Source organism: Mytilus galloprovincialis, chromosome 4, assembly GCF_965363235.1.
Source record: "Mytilus galloprovincialis chromosome 4, xbMytGall1.hap1.1, whole genome shotgun sequence".
Taxonomy (NCBI): Eukaryota; Metazoa; Mollusca; class Bivalvia; order Mytilida; family Mytilidae; genus Mytilus; species Mytilus galloprovincialis.
The window spans coordinates 90,772,561-90,795,947 of NC_134841.1; the positions used below are offsets into that span (position 1 = coordinate 90,772,561).

Below are 23,387 nucleotides of genomic sequence, written 5' to 3' on the forward strand. Positions count from 1 at the left end.
CTCAAAATGTCGTTTTCAATGCAAACACAAGAATTTTTGTAAAGAGTCTGTATTTCTAAGGATATATAGATTCCATGTATTCATTTTCTTCAACATTATCAGTGTTATATGTGTCAAAAATGGCTTTATTCTGTATTTTGGAATTAAAGCACTTTTAATGCTTATTTTAACTTTTAACGAAAAATAATGTCGGGTAAGTAATATCTTTCTATATCAAATACTATCATACATAATATAACTTTGTATATTAAACACAAGCGTCTATATCACGTCTTTTTAGAGATGAAGTTTGTTTGTTTTACATTTTTGTTCATATTCACTCGAAAAAAGTGATCACACTCGAAAAAGCCCGATCAAATCACTCGAAAAACCACGATCCTAGCCAGACACTATACCTACCGTGATATTTACTAATCCACAAACAAGCATTACAAACCATTATCAATAAACTAAGCACATGAAGAAACTTGAAAGACAAATAGTCTTAGAAACACAAGGATGCCAGGCCGGTGTCAAGACTGCATATAAACCTTTTAAAATTATGATTTGCTGTTATTTTACAGACCTGAAATGGTCTGATAGAGTCTGTTCTATAAATCCTTACTGCAGAAGTATATGATTTTTTTTATTCATACAGACTATTACAGTTATAAAACCCGGCGGCAAAAACAATGTATTTGTTTTTATATTAGATCTTATCTGGAACAATGACCTTTTTCTATCTTTCAAAACCTCTAGCGTTGTCTTACATTATCTGTTGTATTACATGCACAATTTTGGTAACTGAGCTTGCTAATTTAGGTTCAAGCTCGGAGTTGCTGAACGTAATTTTGTAAGTTTTTAAAGCGCAATGATGATCGAAATTTTGGTTTTCAAATCAATCAACCATGGCACATGAAAATAAACGACTTTTCAGTGAAGATTCGGCCTTCCTGATGGAGTATCAGGCAAATCAGAAAATCGTGCAGAAATCTCCACAACAAATAAGCCTATTGTCAGGAAAGGTATGCACCATGTAATGGCGAACACACCAAATATGTATAGGGTTCATATAAATTATTAATTAATTTAGAAAAAAAATATATGGCACAAAAATCAAAATTGAAACATAGACACTGACCTGTTTCTACCCATCATGATTTAGAGGCACACCTGCCAACTGTCACTATTTGCGGGGGATTTCCCCCATGGAGCTCCCAAATTGAAATTTTGAAAGAGCAATTTTGTCAACAATTTTAAACAAAACAATTAATTTTACAATGACCGTATTGACATCAGGCTAATAAAATAATGTAGAAGTCAAAAAACAAAATTAAAATGTATTTGATGGCCCCCTTGAAGTTTTTTAGGACTGTGGCGGCCATCTTGCAAGCAAAACCCCCATGGGCATTTTGAAAAGTTGGCAGGTATGTAAAGGTCGACTAGTAAGACAAAAATATTCGATAAAGATTAAAAATGTTTAGCCAGCACTGATTATTAGGAATCCGGGTCCGTTCTCGCCCATTCACGTTCGCACCCACACATGTTTGCCCCCTTTCACTTTCGCAACCTACATGTTCGCACCCAAAGTCCGTTCTCACCCTACATGTTCGCGCCCAATTTTAAATGTTTTTTGTTTGTAATCATGCAAGTTTTGGCAAGAGTATTCTTGTTGTCATTGTCTTAAAATAAAGTGAGACAGCATTTTTAGTTTCATTGACTTGTTTCAAAACAACTAAGTGAGATTCTGACTACTTTTTTTTTTGTGTGTTGAATAAATTTTATCATGTTTTGGTTATAATAGTGTACTGCTATATTTTATTGTTTCATTGTTTCAGATCAAAGTTACCAAGCTCAGAAGCTGTCAAAAACAATTATCTTTTGTGTTTTTCATTTAAAATCTTCAATGTTTTACTCATACCAAGCTATAAATACATTCAATATTTACACCAAAGCAATTTAAAACAACAATCATGATTTCCAATTACTCAACTGGAATGTGAATTAAAATTGGGCGCGAACGTGTAGAGTGCAAACAGACCTTGGGTGCGAACGTGCGAGGTGCGAACGTGTGGGGTCCGAAAGTGTATTGGGCGCGAACGGACCTGATACCGATTATTAGTGCTCGAACTTACAATTTTGGTTACTATATATTTTTATCCTTTTTTATGCTTTATCCTTGATAGAAGTATTCAGTTGGATATCTAAATTATAAACATGTATACAAGTACAATACTTTTTCTTGCTTTTGACAGATTTATAACAAGGACATATACATGTAAGAGAGTTGTAATGGGGGAACCTTCAGCAGACATAATGGTAAAATATCTTGCCAAATGACATCAACGGTAAATTTTGGTCCATGACTTTAAAATGTACCTGATCTTTAAGACAATGTTTAAATCCCTGATTTTGAAGAATCACATTTAATTTTTTCCAAAAATAAGGGTAACAATAATTATTTGAGACCTCTGACAAATCACAATAAGGATATTTGGACAAAAACACTGTAAAATTTTAACCATTCTTTTTCTTCCAGGTAAGGAACCGAATTCAAATTTGAATGTATGATGTCCCTCGAAAACTAACGCAATGTCAGACTACACAGAAAGTTTTCTCTTGGCTATTTACAGGATAAAATGTTCTCTCTCTATATATATATACACAATTAAAACTATGTACAGGATGTTACTGCCTAAATTTTAGCAGAGCATGCCTTCGGGGCAGCTCTGAATCCATCAACTGTGTCAGCTGATGTTGTTTATGTTGGCAGTTGGTTCCATTCTCTAATGGTCCTTGGAAAAAATGATTGTCCAAAGGCGTCTGTTGTGGCCCTTTCTTGGAAGAAACGGTTTTTACCTCTGGTCCGGCTATCGTTTGGCGTCAGATACATGTATTAGTGCCTATCTATGTCTATTAGATCATGTTGGATTTTGCGGTCTTCAAGGCTTTCTCATATTAAAGATGTTACCATTTTTGTTACACAGCCAGGTGTGCAGTCTGTGTAGTTGTTTACAAATTTAGCTGCTCTTTTCTGTACCTGTTCGATTGCTTTTATTTTAGCCTGTTTCGTAGGGTCCCATACTGTGCAAGCATACTCAACCGAAGGTCTTACTATTGTTGAATATGCTGCTGCTTTGACCGGTTTAGTGCAATCTTTTAGGTTACGTTGTATGAAGCCTAGTGTCTTGTTTCCTTTTCCCACTATATTGTCGATGTGTCTGTCCCAGGTTAGATTATTGCTGAAAGTAACTCCCAGGTATTTACTAGCTTCAACGGTGTCCAGTGTGTGTCCGTGTAATTTGTAATTAGTTTGTATAACAGGACGGTTGCATTGAAGCTCATTTGCCACTTATCTTCCCAGTCCTCAAATGAAGTGAGATCTTTCTGTAGTAGTTCACTTTCTGCTTTGTTGCTGATAGTTCGATAGAGGAGGCTGTCGTCTGCAAAAAGTTTGGTCTCTGATGATGTTGCTGTTTCTGGCATGTCATTTATGTAGACCAGGAACAGTAGGGGTCCAAGATCTGTTCCTCAAAACTGTTCCTTGAGGAACACAAGAGAGTACTGGTACTTGTTCAGAGTCAGCTCCTTCTAGAATAATGCTTTGCATTCTGTTTTTTATAGGAATGATCTTATCCACCTGCTTTAGGATTTACTTCATAGTACTCAAGTTTGTGTAGTAGGCGATGGTGTGGCACTTTATCAAACGCTTTAGCAAAATCTAGTAGGATGATATCTACATTTTTGTACCTGGCTGTTACTTTTTAATGTTGATGCAATATCATGAATGGTGATGGTTAGTTGGGATTCGCAAGATTGTCGTTTGCGGAATCCATGCTGTGCATTTGTGAGAATTTTGTATTTGTTGAAATGGTCCATTACGGTGCTGTGTACAATATGTGTTCTAGGACTTTGCATGTAATGGAGGTAAGTGATACAGGTCTGTAGTTTGATGCTACATTCGTAAGTGTCTTTCATCCTTTTTGAAAAGTGGGACTACATTTGCATCTTTCCAGTCTTGTACTTCTTGTCTTAGTCTCTTGTATCTGTCTGGGTCTCTTTTCTTTTTGGTTTTCCTAGCTTTCTTGTGCGCTTTTTGTTTTTGGTTGATCTTGCGTCTTATTGCTGTGTTCATCCATGGGTGTGTGTGTCTACCTTGAGTCATTTTTATTGGTACTCGCTTCTCAATGGTTTTTTGAATTTCTGATTTGAAGCTTTGCCACATGGATTCTACATGTACAGTTCTGTTGCAGGTGTTTTTAATAGATGTCTTGAACGTTTCGAAGTCTTCCTTCATTTGACTCTAACGGTAGCCGACAAAGTTTGATTGACGCATGACGGTACATTGTAATTGGTATTCCTATCCTCATAAAGGATGGATGTGAATGAACACAACACATCCTTTAAAAAATCTCTCCCAACCATTGATTTTCATTTTGCGGTGATCCCTCAGACTGAACAGTGTTGGCATAGAAAAATCTACTGTTGTGTTAAGCACCCCTGGGACTTTAAGGCAAAAAAAAAATATATGTCTGTTTACGGTTACCCATCCAACCCTATTTTGAGCGCCAACCCTAAGCCATTTTATTTCCATCGTAAAGTGAAAAATAAACTGAACTAGTGTTAAAAGTGAAGTTAGTGTTGCCTGATACATCCCAATGTTCATAATCATGAATATTGATAGATGTTTTAAGGAAATTCGCGACTCGTGTGATGAAATAAACATTTTGCTGCCATTTTTCCAATTAATAGCAAAGGGAAATAATCCAATCATTAAAGTTACGGGTAAACTCGGAACCACAACAAGACGAAACCGCACGCCCAAAAAACATGTCACAAAAAATAAAATGAAATGAAAATACACTGTACTGACCTACCTACCCTATTTTTTTAAAGCATGTAACCTTAAACAGACATATATTTTTTTTGGCCTAAAGAAAAAAAATTATCCACTTCATGGTCTAGTGGATAAGACTTGTAAGTTATATGTATTGATACAGTACTGAAGGTCCAAGGTTCAATTCTGACTCCATTCTTTGGAAATTTCAGAACATTAGATTTTCACACAAATCTCTGGTACTAAAACCCAAGTTTGAACCAGAAGAAGTACTTTGGGGGCCTGGGTTGGTCAAAGTTGCCCCCGACGAAGATAAATCTGCTGATATCTCTTTGATTTGTCTTTTCCTGCCAAGCATCCCAACGAATCTTTCCTAGTACTTTGGCTTCCTACAACATAATAACAGACTTTTCCTGCCAAGCATCCCAACGAATCTTTCCTAGTACTTTGGCTTCCTACAACATAATAACAGACTTTTCCTGCCAAGCATCCCAACGAATCTTTCCCAGTACTTTGGCTTCCTACAACATAATAACAGACTTTTCCTGCCAAGCATCCCAACGAATCTTTCCCAGTAATTTGGCTTCCTACAACATAATAACAGACTTTTCCTGCCAAGCATCCCAACGATTCTTTCCCAGTACTTTGGCTTCCTAGTACATAATAACAGACTTTTCCTGCCAAGCATCCCAACGAATCTTTCCTAGTACTTTGGCTTCCTACAACATAATAACAGACTTTTCCTGCCAAGCATCCCAACGAATCTTTCCTAGTACTTTGGCTTCCTATAACATAATAACAGACTTTTCCTGCCAAGCATCCCAACGATTCTTTCCCAGTACTTTGGCTTCCTACAACATAATAACAGACTTTTCCTGCCAAGCATCCCAACGATTCTTTCCCAGTACTTTGGCTTCCTACAACATAATAACAGACTTTTCCTGCCAAGCATCCCAACGAATCTTTCCCAGTACTTTGGCTTCCTACAACATAATAACAGACTTTTCCTGCCAAGCATCCCAACAAATCTTTCCCAGTACTTTGGCTTCCTACAACATAATAACAGACTTTTCCTGCCAAGCATCCCAACAAATCTTTCCCAGTACTTTGGCTTCCTACAACATAATAACAGACTTTTCCTGCCAAGCATCCCAACGATTCTTTCCCAGTACTTTGGCTTCCTAGTACATAATAACAGACTTTTCCTGCCAAACATAATAACAGACTTTTCCTGCCAAGCATCCCAACGAATCTTTCCCAGTACTTTGGCTTCCTACAACATAATAACAGACTTTTCCTGCCAAGCATCCCAACGATTCTTTCCCAGTACTTTGGCTTCCTACAACATAATAACAGACTTTTCCTGCCAAGCATCCCAACGAATCTTTCCTAGTACTTTGGCTTCCTACAACATAATAACAGACTTTTCCTGCCAAGCATCCCAACGAATCTTTCCCAGTAATTTGGCTTCCTACAACATAATAACAGACTTTTCCTGCCAAGCATCCCAACGAATCTTTCCCAGTACTTTGGCTTCCTACAACATAATAACAGACTTTTCCTGCCAAGCATCCCAACGAATCTTTCCCAGTAATTTGGCTTCCTACAACATAATAACAGACTTTTCCTGCCAAGCATCCCAACGATTCTTTCCCAGTACTTTGGCTTCCTAGTACATAATAACAGACTTTTCCTGCCAAGCATCCCAACGAATCTTTCCTAGTACTTTGGCTTCCTACAACATAATAACAGACTTTTCCTGCCAAGCATCCCAACGAATCTTTCCTAGTACTTTGGCTTCCTATAACATAATAACAGACTTTTCCTGCCAAGCATCCCAACGATTCTTTCCCAGTACTTTGGCTTCCTACAACATAATAACAGACTTTTCCTGCCAAGCATCCCAACGATTCTTTCCCAGTACTTTGGCTTCCTACAACATAATAACAGACTTTTCCTGCCAAGCATCCCAACAAATCTTTCCCAGTACTTTGGCTTCCTACAACATAATAACAGACTTTTCCTGCCAAGCATCCCAACGAATCTTTCCCAGTACTTTGGCTTCCTAGTACATAATAACAGACTTTTCCTGCCAAACATAATAACAGACTTTTCCTGCCAAGCATCCCAACGAATCTTTCCCAGTACTTTGGCTTCCTACAACATAATAACAGACTTTTCCTGCCAAGCATCCCAACGATTCTTTCCCAGTACTTTGGCTTCCTACAACATAATAACAGACTTTTCCTGCCAAGCATCCCAACGATTCTTTCCTAGTACTTTGGCTTCCTACAACATAATAACAGACTTTTCCTGCCAAGCATCCCAACGATTCTTTCCCAGTACTTTGGCTTCCTACAACATAATAACAGACTTTTCCTGCCAAGCATCCCAACTAATCTTTCCTAGTACTTTGGCTTTCTACAACATAATAACAGACTTTTCCTGCCAAGCATCCTAACGATTCTTTCCCAGTACTTTGGCTTCCTACAACATAATAACAGACTTTTCCTGCCAAGCATCCCAACGATTCTTTCCCAGTACTTTGGCTTCCTACAACATAATAACAGACTTTTCCTGCCAAGCATCCCAACGATTCTTTCCCAGTACTTTGGCTTCCTACAACATAATAACAGACTTTTCCTGGTGTCCTAGCACTTCCTTTCTGTTAAGATGGATACAAAATGTATTGTCAAAACAGTTTTATACATGTGAATATTGTTAATTTCTGATTTCTATATGTTAATGACACATCTCCATTATTCCTGATAGGGAGTGGACATTTGTACACAAATTCCACTGTACCCATGAAGCTCAAGAGGTGCTCTTGAAATAATTGAGGGATGTTTGTAGTGTTCACATTAAATTAAATTTTATAAAAAGATGATGACAGTGTCCATTGTGCCCTTGTTTTGTTACCCAGTATTATTTTGCTTTATCAATTTACTACCATTGAACAGCTCTATACTGACTACTGTTGCCTTAGCTTTATACTACTGTTGCCTTTATTCCTAACAGGAAACCCATTGGTCATGTTTATAATGTTTAAAAGGTATTCAATAATCTTTTCTAAACTTGTTGAAACTATATAGCTAGTTAAGGTTAATTTAGAAAAGCAATACCAACCAATGAAATTTATAAAGTGTTTTTATTTTTATGACCTCCTGCCCTCTAGTGAAGGGAGCATTAATAACACTTGACCATCCAGTGTCCATTTGCTCTTCCTTTTGTCCCATTTTCATTTCTGCACTCTAACTTAGCTTTTTTCATCCAAATTTTATGAAACTCCTACACAATCCTAAGAACCAAAACTCAAATACAGAGTTAAAATTTGGGCACTTACTGTTTTAGAGTAATGCCTTAGTTGACCAAAGTGTGGCAGACTTTGAATCTATTTATAAACAACACATCTTTTTTTTGTTTCAGATAAGAAGTAATTTGCCTGGTAGTTTGTTGCAGCAGCAAGCTTCAAGGTAGATATGTTTGTACAATGTATACATTTATCTTTCCTCGTAATAAAAAAGGGTAATCACACAAATTTTGTTAATGCATACTGAATATTTTAATTCTTTAAATTTGATATTCTTATTACATTATACTCTTTAAAATTCCCATCTTTCAAAATTCATGAACATCATGGTTCCAGTGAAACTACAATTTTGAAAATAACTGTCATACTTTTGGTCTTACCCCCATCCTCAAAAAAATGTCGATTGAAAACATTGAAATGGTCAGTGTTCAAATCATCATTATAAATTTGTTGAGATACACTGGTTTCTATTATACTTATCATTTCACTAGTAACAATATACAGAGAGTTTTTGTTGGTATTGAAATAGCATTGTTTTTTCAAGAATGAAAATTTGCATGGAATTATCAAGGTCAATTGAAAATTTGCATGGAATTATCAAGGTCTGGTGAAAATTTGCATGGAATTATCAAGGTCGGGTGAAAATTTGCTTGGATTTATCAAGGATGGGAATTTGTATGGTTTTCTCAATGACAAAAACTTCCATCATGCATATTTCTAATAACTTTTTTCTGTAACAGTCTTCATTTCAATAACAAGACAGTTAGTGTTGTACACAATCATTTTAACTGAACTGGTGCTGTCTTATATTATTTCTTCATAATTTTATACATGTATGAATACTTGTTTTGAAAACCACAAACCTTTTTTTAGATTAGCCAGTGGAGTATCATCACGTTCTCTTGCACAGAAACAGTATTACAGAAAACTCAAAAGATTGAAGAAAGTTGTCAAAGATCTTATATTTGTAAGTATTGTTAAAAGTCCTGCACAATCCAGGACATCCTCTCTAACATGTCAAAAGGAATGGATGATGCTTGTTCATATACTGCTAAATCATGTTTTATGATTAAAGATAAACACAAATATTAATTAGTATTATGAAGGGGATATTTCACTAATGTGAGAGGAACTGTGGGGAGAAATTGTCCCATGATTTTAAAAAGGCAAACGTGTATCCGATAATAACAGTGTTTTTGAGTACTCAACTTCTCATTGCCATCCCGGAAAAAATATATATGGAATCAGAATATATGAACTGATGAAGATGAACACGAGGCAACATTACAAATACAATGTGCATGTATGTATAATGTAGGGTTAACACTAATAACTGGAGTTACCCCATGAACTTCATCAAAAACAGTGTAAACGCATGATCACTCCATGAAGAGAGATTAAATCAAGTAATTTATAGAGGATCTTGAGTAAAAAAGCATGGAAATAATGTTGAAAAATCTATCAAAAACAAATTAACATAAATTGTGTATGTTAAATTGTTAATACATGAATACTTCATTAACAATTTTACATGGTACATGTACAGAAGTATTCTATAATATTAGTTTGCTTTGTTGTAAATGGTAATTGTGGTTTTATTTCTGTATTTGTCATATGGACATGAGTTAGAACTGAAATACTTATGTGTAACCTAAACATTTTAGCGACTGAAAGCTATCAAGTTAAGCAAAATTATCTTAAGTTAGTTTTCGCTGTAAACTATAATTACTTTTATATATATTTTTAATGTATTTTTCAGGTTAATGCTGCGATATGTGATGAAGTTGTGAGAGTAGAGGAAAAAGTTGCCAAAGTCAAAGAAGAAAGGAGGTAAAATGTGTGGATATCAATAAAATTTGATACTGGATTCATTTATATTAATAAATTATATACAAATAAATATGAGTGCACAGTAATATACTAGCATAGAAATATTTGTATATATATTAGATGGTGATAAGATTATACACTTATTGAATTAAATGAAGTGTGGGTTATAGAACAATGGTACATATATGCATTAACACACCTAAACTGAAAAAACTTCTAGAAATCAACATAGACCTTCAACAGTGAACAAATGTTATACCTAACTTTAAGTTCTCAATATTAATGAAGAGGCTTCTATGTCCTGACAATGATAGTATATGACAATATAGTATGATTGCCAATGTGACAACTATCCACCAGAGACAAAATGATGAAGATGTAGATTTTTTTTGTCATTTCAGATTTCTTTTGAGGAAAGTTCTCCATTATCAGTCCCAGTCAGATATTCCAGCTGCTATCAGTAAAACTCCTCCATCAATTGTCAAAGTGAAGGAAGAACCTATCGACACACAGACCAAGGCTAAACCAAAGAAAAAACCTGACAAAAAACGACCACCAACTACTAAACAAATACTAGGTAATAAAGGTTGAGAGCTGTGAATAACACCAACACATTAAGAAATCAAAGCTGTTATATTCATTATATTCTAGTTTACAAGCTGACCATATTAAAGAAGAAAATGAAATGTTTTATATGATCATGCCATATATCTTTCTATGATATAATTTAATAATACATTGTACTTACAGAAGGGTTACCTCCACCTTAATAATACATTGTACTTACAGAAGGGTTACCTCCACCTTAATAATACATTGTACTTACAGAAGGGTTACCTCCACCCAAACCTAAGAAAGGAGGTAAAAATCAGCCAACAAAGAAGGTGATACCTCCATTACAGCTGGATTCTTTAGGGAGACCCGTCTTTCCTCTGATTATAGGAGACTTAACAATACACAGCATTGGAGAGGTATATATGTTACACTGGGCACATGACATGTTGTAAAGTCATTAGGAGCATTTTTAAATTTCTGTAGAATTTCTTTTTTCTGTTTGCTGAGACTTTTTCAATATCTATGAGTTAATATAACTACTACCTGTTTTCTGATACTTCGATGTTTTCGTTATTTTGAATGATCTGATAATTTTTATTACACATTCGTAAAGATTCGTTAAATACTACAGAATAACTTTATCGTTGGTCAGACATTTACGGACTATTTTGTGATACTTTAGACAGGTAACATTACTTTATAGTTTTAGTGTATGTTTAGACACTGTGTAAATAATACATTTTGTTTTGTTTACAGATTGTAGTAGACAGACCAGGATTTCATTCTGTATCTAACATCTATCCTGAGGGGTTCTGTAGTACCAGAGTATATGTTGATGTTAATAATGTAGACAATAGATGTTTGTACACATGTAAAATATCTGATGGAGGAAAAGGACCAGTGGTAAGTCTATCCTGAGGGGTTCTGTATGACAAGAGTACCAAAAGGGGGGGGGGGGGTTGCTGCAAGAAATCCTCAATTGAATATACAAGAAATCTGCAATTACTTTTATCAACCATTTTCAGCATTTTCAGCTTATTAACAACACATATTAATCTCCTTGAGTAACATTAGTATTTTTATTAGTCACTTAAAAAGCAATTATATGTTTTGTTAAACAGAGTTTACCATGATGCTGTGGTTACTATAACTAAAAACTAAGTATATATGTTCTTATGATATAACATTTTTAGAGTAAATGTAAACTCAGATTTTTGTGGTCCAAAAATCTGGATATGTGATATATCAGGAGGATATTGTACTCTGTTCAGGGAATCTAGTTGTCATTGATTGCAATGTTTGTCCTGGTTCAATGAACGAATGTTATCTAGAATCAAGTATTTTTGAATGTATATATGAAAAAAAAAACATTGTTTCTCTTTAATTTCATACAATTTATTTAAGATCTGAAGTGTTTATCTGTGTCATCTATTCCTTTCATTTTGGAACGCCATATGTATGTGCACATATTTTGTATATTCACCCCTTGTACATTTGTAAGAAGCACTACCGTGAGATTGTTCCAATTTGTACCAAGGAAGATAACTGAATCATTCAATGAATCAATTTTTATACGACCGCAAAAATTAAAAATTTTTTGGTCGTATATTGGTATGATGTTGGCGTCGTCGTCCGAATACTTTTAGTTTTCGCACTCTAACTTTAGTAAAAGTGAATAGAAATCTATGAAATTTTAACACAAGGTTTATGACCACAAAAGGAAGGTTGGGATTCATTTTGGGAGTTTTGGTCCCAACATTCTAGATATTAGGGGCCAAAAAGGGCCAAAATAAGCATGTTCTTGGTTTTCGCACTATAACTTTAGTTTAAAGGGAAACTTCGCAAAAAAATCAAAAATTGATATTATGTTCATTCTGTATAAAAATGCTCAAATCCTAGATATTAAAGTTTTATTCCGCTAGATAAGCGATCACGATCGATTTTAAATTTAGAGTATCAATTCTCTGCGTTCGGCCATTTTGTCTTCTTTCCCGATTAATAACAACGATATGTCTATAAACCACAAAGGAACAAAACTACAGTAACCGATGTAGTCTTAGTTGCGTGTCGATATCTTGTCAATCGTACGGTTGTTTTATCCGACTAACTAACTTGATACGGAAAATATTCTTATTTTTTAAAATTACCATGGTCTGTTGTTTTTAAACTGTAAGTTGATATTGGAATAAGGTAAAAAGTCAAAGTTGAAATCATAAATAAGTGTTCCGTGAAAATTGTTTTCGAAAATCTAATTTGTTCATAATTCTTTAATAAACTTTTTTCAAATAAATTCTGATCTTCCCTCATCTGATCACCAGCATGGCTAAAGGTATTACTTCCAAAGGTATTGTGAGGGGTGTGAGGTGAGGTGACACGTCCAGGTATTCAAGCGATTTCCTGTCGGTCTTGCAAGTTCATGCATCGTTTCACTTCTGCAGGTATTGATCAGTGTACACGGCCGATAACTTATAACTTTCCATTTTGAACTATCAGATGTATAATATACAACTCTGCCTTACTTGTCATTACTAAACTCATACGCTTGCTTTTAAATAATATTTCTGGTGTAAAGAATATTATTCATAAAAACATAAATCATACCCTAAACATAAGATTTGATGAAATTAAAATCTATTTGAATATTTTTTCCAAGGGTGAATTTGGGAAAATGTAATATTTATACTCATTGTCAATAGTGAAGGACAGATTGGAACATACCAGAAATATTGATTTAATAAAATGTACGCACTTGTCGACGATTCGTTTATACGACTGGGTAGAAAGTTACGGAACTATAGCGCAATTTAAAATATATATATGTATACATTGAACATAAGAAAAAAAACATATATTTTGAATAAATTGGGGTAAAAGTTTTGTAAATAGACTAGTCCACGTATGCCAACAGTATGTTATCATCGAATGTCAATAGACTATTGTATACCAGAAGAAGAAGAAAAAGAAGAAGAGAACCAATTTGATTTAAATACAGGTTGATGTATAACTTTTGCTTTGGTTCATTGAAGTTGTGGCCATAGTAAAATCACAGATTTATGTTTCAATAAGATTGTTCTCGAACAAAGGAAGGAATTCGTCATCACAATTGTTATATATGCCACTGAACGAACACTAAGTATCCCCAAGGGATGTGAATATTTTGCTGGGAAACTATTGAGTATCAAAGTTTCAAATTAATTTCGGGATATATTTTCTTTCTTGGTATTCAATAACAGAAAAAAAAAATTACTTGTCCGCTAAATAGGGGTATTCTTGTCAGATAAAAGACTTTTAGTTATATTTAAAAAAAATAGGGAAATATGACATTAAATTTTTTTTTTAAACATCGTTAAAAAGATGTGTGTCAAAGGTGAACGCCACAAGAACCCTGTAATACTAGTACGAGAGTATAACATGTAAACAATCCTTCTCAATAATATGTTTGTATTGGAAGTCTTTTCATACAGATTGACAACTCATGGTTCTATATGCATGTAATATTTGCCACATGACGCCCATAGTTCTTTCTACCATCATCATCTTATTCTTTGATATTGCTGTAAACATCGATGGTTCACACCCTAACAAAATGGAAGTAATGTACCTTCAGAGCTTCTCCGTGTTATGCACTTGTGAAACTTAATATATAGACGAAATTTCTGTATTGAAATGAATCTACATCTCACAAACAGGATTTTCAAATAACGATTTTGAGTAATCACCTTAATACAAACCAATATACACGTATGGCAAGATATAACCACGAAGGAATTTATTTTTTGTCAGACGCAAGAACTCATCACTATCATAAACGTATACGTATATATGCATGCAGTTTCAAATATCAAGAACAAGCGGTCGATGTCGATAGTCCGTTTTCTAACTGTTCAAAGTTAGACATGTCACTTGTTCATTCTTGGAAGCCTTCATATTCTCCGTCCAACGATGGGAACTCTTTCTGATTGTGTTGACTATAAATGCTTGTATGGTAATTCTGTCGTTTATCTGTACAAGTGGTTGCACTTCCTCTCCTTTCCCAACAAACAAACGAACGAAACGCTACTAGTCTTCTTTCTCTGGAGCTCATCCTCAATGGCGCTTATACGTCAGGAAACTTACATGTATACTAATAATGATTGTTTCAAGAACAACGATGTATGGACAAACTATTTTAAATTCGTCAATATCAGTTATGCATGACTAAAATATAAGTTTTATTACAACTACTGTATTACTTATTTGGATTAATGACGGCTATCATGTTCAACATTGCACAAATATTATTATAAAATTTAAAAAAAAGATGTACAAAAATTCTCAAAAATAATAATGCCTTAGCTTAGATAATTGGTATTCTTTTCACAAAAAGTTCGTGTAAATGATTGTCCAATGAATTTAATTATGTGAAAATGAAATGTTAAAAAGAAACTAAAAAAAAATCATGCATGTTGTAACAGTTGTATTTTTTTTTCAATTAAAAACTTTAAAATTGCGATAGTTTTATTAGCATTTAAACACAGCCAGATTTGAATACAAGTTAAGAAATTCCGGTAAAGTCAATGATATCAAACAGATGTGCAATGGTATATCAAATTGGGTAATATTGCATCTAGTTTTTATCAAAGATTAAAACTAATATTTTTTACTTCATATTTGAATCTTTACGCCAATTGCCGCTAAGAAAGTAATCAAAAATTGTTTCCTTTTATTTTTATACACTTTCGGAATTACGAATCTGAATTTTATTTTCAATTAATTTACACAATTTTTAAAATTATTGTATCTTTATTCTCATCGTGTATTAAATCTTAGTGTATTTTAATTAAATACAGCATATTCTTTCTAATCCTTTCTGTTTATCCTTTCCAAATAACAACATTCATACCTGTGTACGCTTGAACTCACACCTGCGGCTAAATAGCTACAAGGTAAACGAATTGACCTCAAGCCGAGAAATATACAGTGATCTTTACAAAATGATATACACACTCTGCTCACACATTAGTTGCATTAAAATGATTATTAAAACAATAACGGTAAAAAGAACTGAAATATTTTCAGTTCAATATCAGTAAAAATGTTTAATAAATATTTTATGAAAAAAATCTCAACAATAATTAATGAAATTTATTCGAAAACATTTACTAGAGATAATTTTATAGGAGTTTAATTCAATCAATACAAAACGGTATATGCATATTCATTTTCGTTCATTCTTATATTGTGGTTAATAACTACGACCATTCGTCAGCTGTGCGCTTTTAATTACGTATATTGTCGATAAGCTATAAGAGTTAAACAGATTTTATTTTTTCCCAGAATTCAACAAATCGGGCTAAAACGTCACGACCCACTCGAGAATTCAACCAAAAAAGTTACAAATACTTGATTTTCTCCGTTTTTAGAAGGAATATAAATTTAAAACTTTGCAAATGTGTTTTTTATATTAAGATGAACATAATTAGATGATAAGTTAAAAATCGCGGAATTTCCCTTTAAGTAAATAGGAATCTATGAAATTTTGACACAAGGTTTATGACCACAAAAGGAAGGTTGGGATTGATTTTGGAAGTTTTGGTTCCAACAGTTTAGGAATTAGGGGCCAAAAAAGGGCCCAAATAAGCATTATTCTTGGTTTTTGCACAATAACTTTAGTATAAGTAAATAGAAATCAATGAAATTTAAACACAAGGTTTATGACCACAAAAGGAAGGTTGGGATTGATTTTGGGAGTTGAGGTCCCAACAGTGTAGGAATTAGGGGCCAAAAAGGGGCCCAAATAAGCATTATTCTTTGTTTTCGCACCATAACTTTAGTATAAGTAAATAGAAATCTATGAAATTTAAACACAAGGTTTATGACCATAAAAGGAAGGTTGGGTTTGATTTTGGGAGTTTTGGTCCCAACAGTTCAGGAATAAGGGGCCCAAAGGGTCCAAAATTGAACTTTGTTTGATTTTATCAAAAATTGAATAATTGGGGTTCTTTGATATGCCGAATCTAACTGTAATAATAATGTAGATTCTTAATTTTTGGTCCCGTTTTCAAATTGGTCTACATTAAGGTCCAAAGGGTCCAAAATTTAACTTAGTTTGATTTTAACAAAAATTGAATACTTGGGGTTCTTTGATATGCTGAATCTAAAAATGTACGTATATTTTTTATTATTGGCCCAGTTTTCAAGTTGGTCTAAATCGGGGTCCAAAATTAAACTTTTTTTGATTTCATCAAAAATTGAATAATTGGGGTTCTTTGATATGCCAAATCTAACTGTGTATGTAGATTCTTAATTTTTATACCCCCCCTTTAAAAAAGGGGGGTATACTGTTTTACCTCTGTCTGTCCTTCCGTCAGTCTGTCAGTCAGTCAGTCAGTCAGTCAGTCCGTCCGTCCCATGAATATTTTTCGTCGCATTTTTCTCAGGAACTACAATACAAGGATTTCTGAAATTTGGTTTCAGGGTTTATCTAAGTCAGCTATACCGTGTGATGCGTTTTCAGATTGATCACTCGACAACTTCCTGTTTACCGAACACTTGTATGATTTTACACACGATAGCCAAGTTGAAAATTTTCGTCACATTTTTCTCAGGAACTACAATACAAGGATTTCTGAAATTTGGTTTCAGGATTTATATAAGTCAGCTATACCGTGTGATGCGTTTTCAGATTCATCACTCGACAACTTCCTGTTTACCGAACACTTGCATATTTTTACACTATTAATATTATCCACTTGCGGCGGGGGTATCATCAGTGAGCAGTAGCTCGCAGTTTCACTTGTTGGTCCCGTTTTCAAATTGGTCTACATTAAAGTCCAAAGGGTCCAAAATTAAACTAAGTTTGATTTTAACAAAAATTGAATTCTTGGGCTTTTTTGATATGCTGAATCCAAACATGTACTTAGATTTTTGATTATGGGCCCAGTTTTCAGGTTGGTTCAAATCAGGATCCAAAATTATTATATTAAGTATTGTGCAATAGCAAGAAATTTTCAATTGCACAGTATTCAGCAATAGCAAGAAATCTTCAATTGCACAATAGCAAGAAATTTTCAATTGCACAGTATTGCGCAATAGCAAGAAATCTTCAATCGCACAGTATTGTGCAATTGCAAATATTTTCAATTGCACAGTATTGCGCAATAGCAAGAAATATCTAATTGCACAATAATTGGAGTTATCTTTCTTTGTCCAGAATAGTAGTTGAATCAACTTAAATCATTGTTTTATACATGTACAATATACAATGTATATTCACTTTTACTATCAACTGATAAATTAAAAAAATCTTTACCATTCAGTGATAACAAGCACTTTATTTTACATTTTAATATTTTATGATGTATTTAAATGAGTAGTTATTGTTGCAAACTCCATTAGAAATTTGAATTGAGATCAGTTTTGGAAAAAGGGAAAGGAGGGGGGGGGGGTTAAATTTTTCTCATTTCAGATTTCATAAGTAAAAAGAAAATTTCTTCAAACATTTTTTTGAGAGGATTAATATTCAACAGCATAGTGAATTGCTCAAAGGCAAAAAAAATATTTTAAGTCTCATTAGACCACATTCATTCTGTGTCAGAAACCTATGCTGTGTCAACTTTTTAATCACAATCCAAATTTAGAGCTGAATCCAGCTTAAATGTTGTGTCCATACTTGCCCCAACCGTTCAGGGTTCAACCTCTGCGGTCGTATAAAGCTGCACCCTGTGGAGCATCTGGTTAATATTGAAAAAAAACTTGGTTCTATCAATAGTTGGGTAACAAAACACCCAACCCTCTGTAGGTAGAATATCCATATCTAACAGAAACATACTTTGTGTGTCTTTGTAGTTCGAGATAGCATCAGAAGAGAGTCCTGGTGTGGTATTCTATAGCAGATCAATATCTGATTGTCATAATCAACTAATTAAAGCAGTTAAGAAAAACAAGTAAGTGCTGTTGTGATAAATAGGACATCAAAGTCAAGTTCAAAGAGGATCTTCATATTCAGGGTCTTTTTTTAATGGTTAAAGGGAGGGGTTAAATACTACTACTTGTTCTTAATATGCATGACACATTTGCCACTGGACAATACACAGGCAACACTTAGTAAATGATATTGGTTGTAATTTTTATTTGTCTCTGCTTGACAAAGATAAAAAGAAAACTAGACTTTCAATTGAGATACAATCTTGCCCACCCATCAGCCGTGTTATATACACTTTAAAATTTTTGTTTAGTGTACATGTTCAAGTTTGTAATAACATCAGTTTAAGGTGGTACCCAACACTTTCACTAAAATTAATTTGGCTCGTTTAATTTTCATAAAATTTCGACAAAGTATTTACTTTGACCCTTTGACAAAAATATAAAAAATTTGAACCAACAATTTTGTCAGAAATATTACACTGGTTATATAGCAATTTGACAAACACTAATTTTGATCATTGAGAAGCTTAATATTCCCTTAACAACACAACGTAATTAAAACGTTAAGCTGATTTTACAGAGTTATCTCCCTGTAGTGTTAGGTACCACCTTAAGGAGAACCTCTTTAATATAACAAGTCAATAATATTTGGTATACACTGATATTAGCATTGTCACATCTGACTTCCTTGAAGATTATTTGGTCATGGTTCATTGAATAGTGGTTTGCATAGTTAATAAACTTACAATTAAATATTCAGGTCAACAGCACATTATACTAAAATATAGGTTCTCTCTAGACCAAATTTTTTAAAAGGAACAAATATATGAAATGCCAAAGTGTTATCACACAATTACAAGTGTCTAAATTTATAACTATCTGGAAGAACTTGTCAAAAGTCGAAATAACAGTAAGAAAATATCTCAGAAAATAGAAGACCAGGTGGTGACATACAACTATAATAGGTTATATGTAGGGGAAAGTTAAAAAAAATGTAAAAATAGGAACAGAATAGAATAGAATTTTGCACAACTTGTAAACAAGTGGGAATATCAACAGTATATGTACTCCAAGTCTTATCTAGTCTAAACATGCTTAAGGATATGAAAAGGTAAACAAATCATATGTATAATAATGCAATCTTTTCTGATTTCAGAAAATTAGAATTTTTAGAACAAACAGGAAAAGGAGCTGATTTCTTTGGTTTATCACATCCTGTTACACAAAACTTAATACAAAGCTGTCCTGGTTCTAAACGTTGTACGGGATACAGATGGGTTAAATTTGAAATCAATAAAAATGCAGACACTGTAGAAATGGATGCCCTTGATCCTACAACTAGTCACACAGCTCTTAAAATTGTCTTAAATAATGGTGAGTTATACAGCTCTTAAAATTATATTAAATAATGGTAGGTTATACAGCTCTTAAAATTGTTTTAAATAAGTTTGAGTTAGTCAAGAAACTTGCTTTGTTTACTGAGATGATAAAATTTGTTACACATATATTTATGTAGTAAATAGAGTATTCAGTACAAAATAAGATAATAGGATTAACCAGAAATATTAGTCATTATAAAAGACCCACAAGACTGAGAAAAATAGATTTACAACAATAAACAAACAAGACATGATCAACATATATAACGTGACGGTACCCAAATTGCACCTATTTTGACAGTTTTTTCACATACGTTTTTTTATGATCAAGAAAAAAATGTCCATACTGTGTTTATTTTGTAGCCCTACCCTTCTTTATTGTATAGGTACACCGATTTAATTTTGAATCCATATTGAGTCATACAAAAATGGGTTTAAATCAACCTCCAAACTATCCATGATTCTGTATTGAGGAGTACCCAAATTGCATCCATGCTTAAATTCACATCGTCAAAAGTCTAATAACCGAGCTTTTGTTTAATTTCTTCAAATATTTTGAACAATTGGATATTAGTCCATGCTTACTCTTCATACTTTACGAAATGGATACTTATAATATATTGTATTTGCTAATTTTAAAAAGATGACGTTTTGATGACGTCGCATGGTGACGTTTTCGTACATTTTGCTTTTTCAGTAAACAGTCCATCTGTTGATAAATACTGTGCACGTTTTGTGTATATCTAAATATGTTTACCTATGCTGAAAGACGTTCATAGTATCAAATCATAAAAATACAATTGTTTAGTCTCTAGGAAATCTTGTAAGATTTCCGTTGCTATTTTTTCTAAATAGGTGCAATTTGGGTACTCGGTGCAATTTGGGTACCCTTACGTTATATAGATGTAGTCTGGCTGAGTTAAGGCACAAAATGTTGTCAGGTTTCGAGTACACTAACTACTTGCCATAAGTATGGAATAAAAGTAAAAATCACTATCGCTTGGGCAAAAATAATCACAAATATAATGCCTACCCATGTTAAAACAGCAATAAAGTATAGCTTGCATCAATTATTTCTTAAACCTATGATTTTGCATTTTCAATTCAATTCTTTATTAACCAAATGATTAACAACATATAGGTACATGTATAATCAATATATACTAAATATAGATAACAAAAACATATGATCTTGACAAAACAGACAGAAGTATAAAATACACAAAAAATAAATACATATAGATATAATTCCAAATATCAAATATTTGTAACAAATAAATTACAAATCATCTTACTGAAAACAGTAATTTCGGAGCTTCAGTGCTATAAATATATATTTTCCTAAGGTGCACAAGTCTTTTACATTACGTATAGTGCTTAATAATTGTAAAAGTTTATAAACAGATGGCTTACACCAATAATATGGTTTTATCAAAAATTCAAGCAAATTTGAATATAATGGACATGATAGATAAAATAAAATGCATTTCATCCTCAATATCATCAATACACAATGTACAGGTTCTAAGGTTTCTATTAACATTAGAATACCTTCCCTTCTCTATAGCTAGATAATGTGTTGACAATCTTAATTTGATAATACACGCTTATAAATTTCATGTATGAGTTTACACAAATATGACTGCAAAGAAAAATTGGATATCATATATCTTTACAAAAAAAAACATTTTGATGAACTTTCTAAAGTAGCATTAAACTCGTGTTTGACAATATCACAAAGTCTCTGCTTAATAACCATAATATGATCTTTACATAAAGAATTTTGTGAATACCACAAATGATTTTAACCAAGATGAAACAATTTGTGGTACAGTCCTTTTTTTTTTTTTTTAGAAAAGAATTTGTTAAAGGTTAATTAAAAACACTAAAAGTTATTTAAAATGTAATACTGTATAACAAATGTTTCAAAACTATGTTGGTCACTGTAAACCGTTAAAAAAAAATATGCTTTATATTTTTATAAAAATTAAATTTATACATTCTCATATTATTTTCTTTTTCAGGATCCAAACTGCCAGAACCATCATCCAACTTAAGATCTCTTTTGACAAACAAAGCTTTAATGAACACTGCCAAAGTCAGACAGACGTGACAAAGATGGAAAGTTTTTATCATACATTATCTGAATAAAATGACTAGTTATGTAGATATACTTCTGGTCATAATACATTTTGATACTGAGATATTAATGAGAAATAAATGTTAGTTAAATTTACTTTCTGTTTTGTGAGAAAATATAATATGCTGGTACTATAAGAAGAATGGATAGCAGTCTGATTGAAATAGTAATCCTATGGCCACACTTGGCTTACAAGGGTGTGACATCTCTATAGAAATCCTATGGCCACACTTGGCTTACAAGGGTGTGACATCTCTATAGAAATCCTATGGCCACACTTGGCTTACAAAGGGTGTGACATCTCTATAGAAATCCTATGGCCACACTTGGCTTACAATGGTGTGACATCTCTATAGAAATCCTATGGCCACACTTAGCTTACAAGGGTGTGACATCTCTATAGAAATCCTATGGCCACACTTGGCTTACAAGGGTGTGACATCTCTATAGAAATATTATGACCACACTTAGCTTACAAGGGTGTGACATCTCTATAGAAATCCTATGGCCACACTTGGCTTACAAGGGTGTGACATCTCTATAGAAATCCTATGGCCACACTTGGCTTACAAGGGTGTGACATCTCTATAGAAATCCTATGGCCACACTTAGCTTACAAGGGTGTGACATCTCTATAGAAATCCTATGGCCACACTTGGCTTACAAGGGTGTGACATCTCTATAGAAATATTATGGCCACACTTAGCTTACAAGGGTGTGACATCTCTATAGAAATCCTATGGCCACACTTGGCTTACAAGGGTGTGACATCTCTATAGAAATCCTATGGCCACACTTGGCTTACAATGGTGTGACATCTCTATAGAAATCCTATGGCCACACTTAGCTTACAAGGGTGTGACATCTCTATAGAAATCCTATGGCCACACTTGGCTTACAAGGGTGTGACATCTCTATAGAAATATTATGGCCACACTTGGCTTACAAGGGTGTGACATATCTTTAGAAATCCTATGGCCACACTTGGCTTACAAGGGTGTGACATCTCTATAGAAATCCTATGGCCACACTTAGCTAACAATGGTGTGACATCTCTATAGAAATCCTATGGCCACACTGGCCACACTTGGCTAACAATGGTGTGACATCTCTATAGAAATCCTATGGCCACACTTGGCTAACAATGGTGTGACATCTCTATAGAAATCCTATGGCCACACTTGGCTTACAAGGGTGCGACATCTCTATAGAAATCCTATGGCCACACTTAGCTAACAATGGTGCGACATCTCTATAGAAATCCTATGGCCACACTTAGCTTACAAGGGTGTGACATCTCTATAGAAATCCTATGGCCACACTTAGCTAACAATGGTGTGACATCTCTATAGAAATCCTATGGCCACACTTAGCTTACAAGGGTGTGACATCTCTATAGAAATCCTATGGCCACACTTAGCTTACAAGGGTGTGACATCTCTTTAGAAATCC

The 23,387-nt window shown here is 33.7% G+C and overlaps 1 protein-coding gene across 1 annotated transcript; it reads left to right on the forward strand.

Annotated features, from left to right (window-relative positions):
- Positions 1-847: 847 nt before the first annotated feature.
- On the forward strand, positions 848-22,031 carry LOC143073367 (transforming growth factor beta regulator 1-like). Its single transcript, XM_076248852.1, has 10 exons — positions 848-1,004; positions 8,243-8,289; positions 9,000-9,093; positions 9,886-9,956; positions 10,358-10,533; positions 10,785-10,927; positions 11,268-11,414; positions 18,339-18,436; positions 19,573-19,790; positions 21,820-22,031. The coding sequence occupies exons 1-10, from the start codon at positions 888-890 to the stop codon at positions 21,906-21,908; spliced, it is 1,200 nt and encodes a 399-aa protein (XP_076104967.1). The 5' UTR covers positions 848-887; the 3' UTR covers positions 21,909-22,031.
- The last annotated feature ends 1,356 nt before the right edge of the window (positions 22,032-23,387 follow it).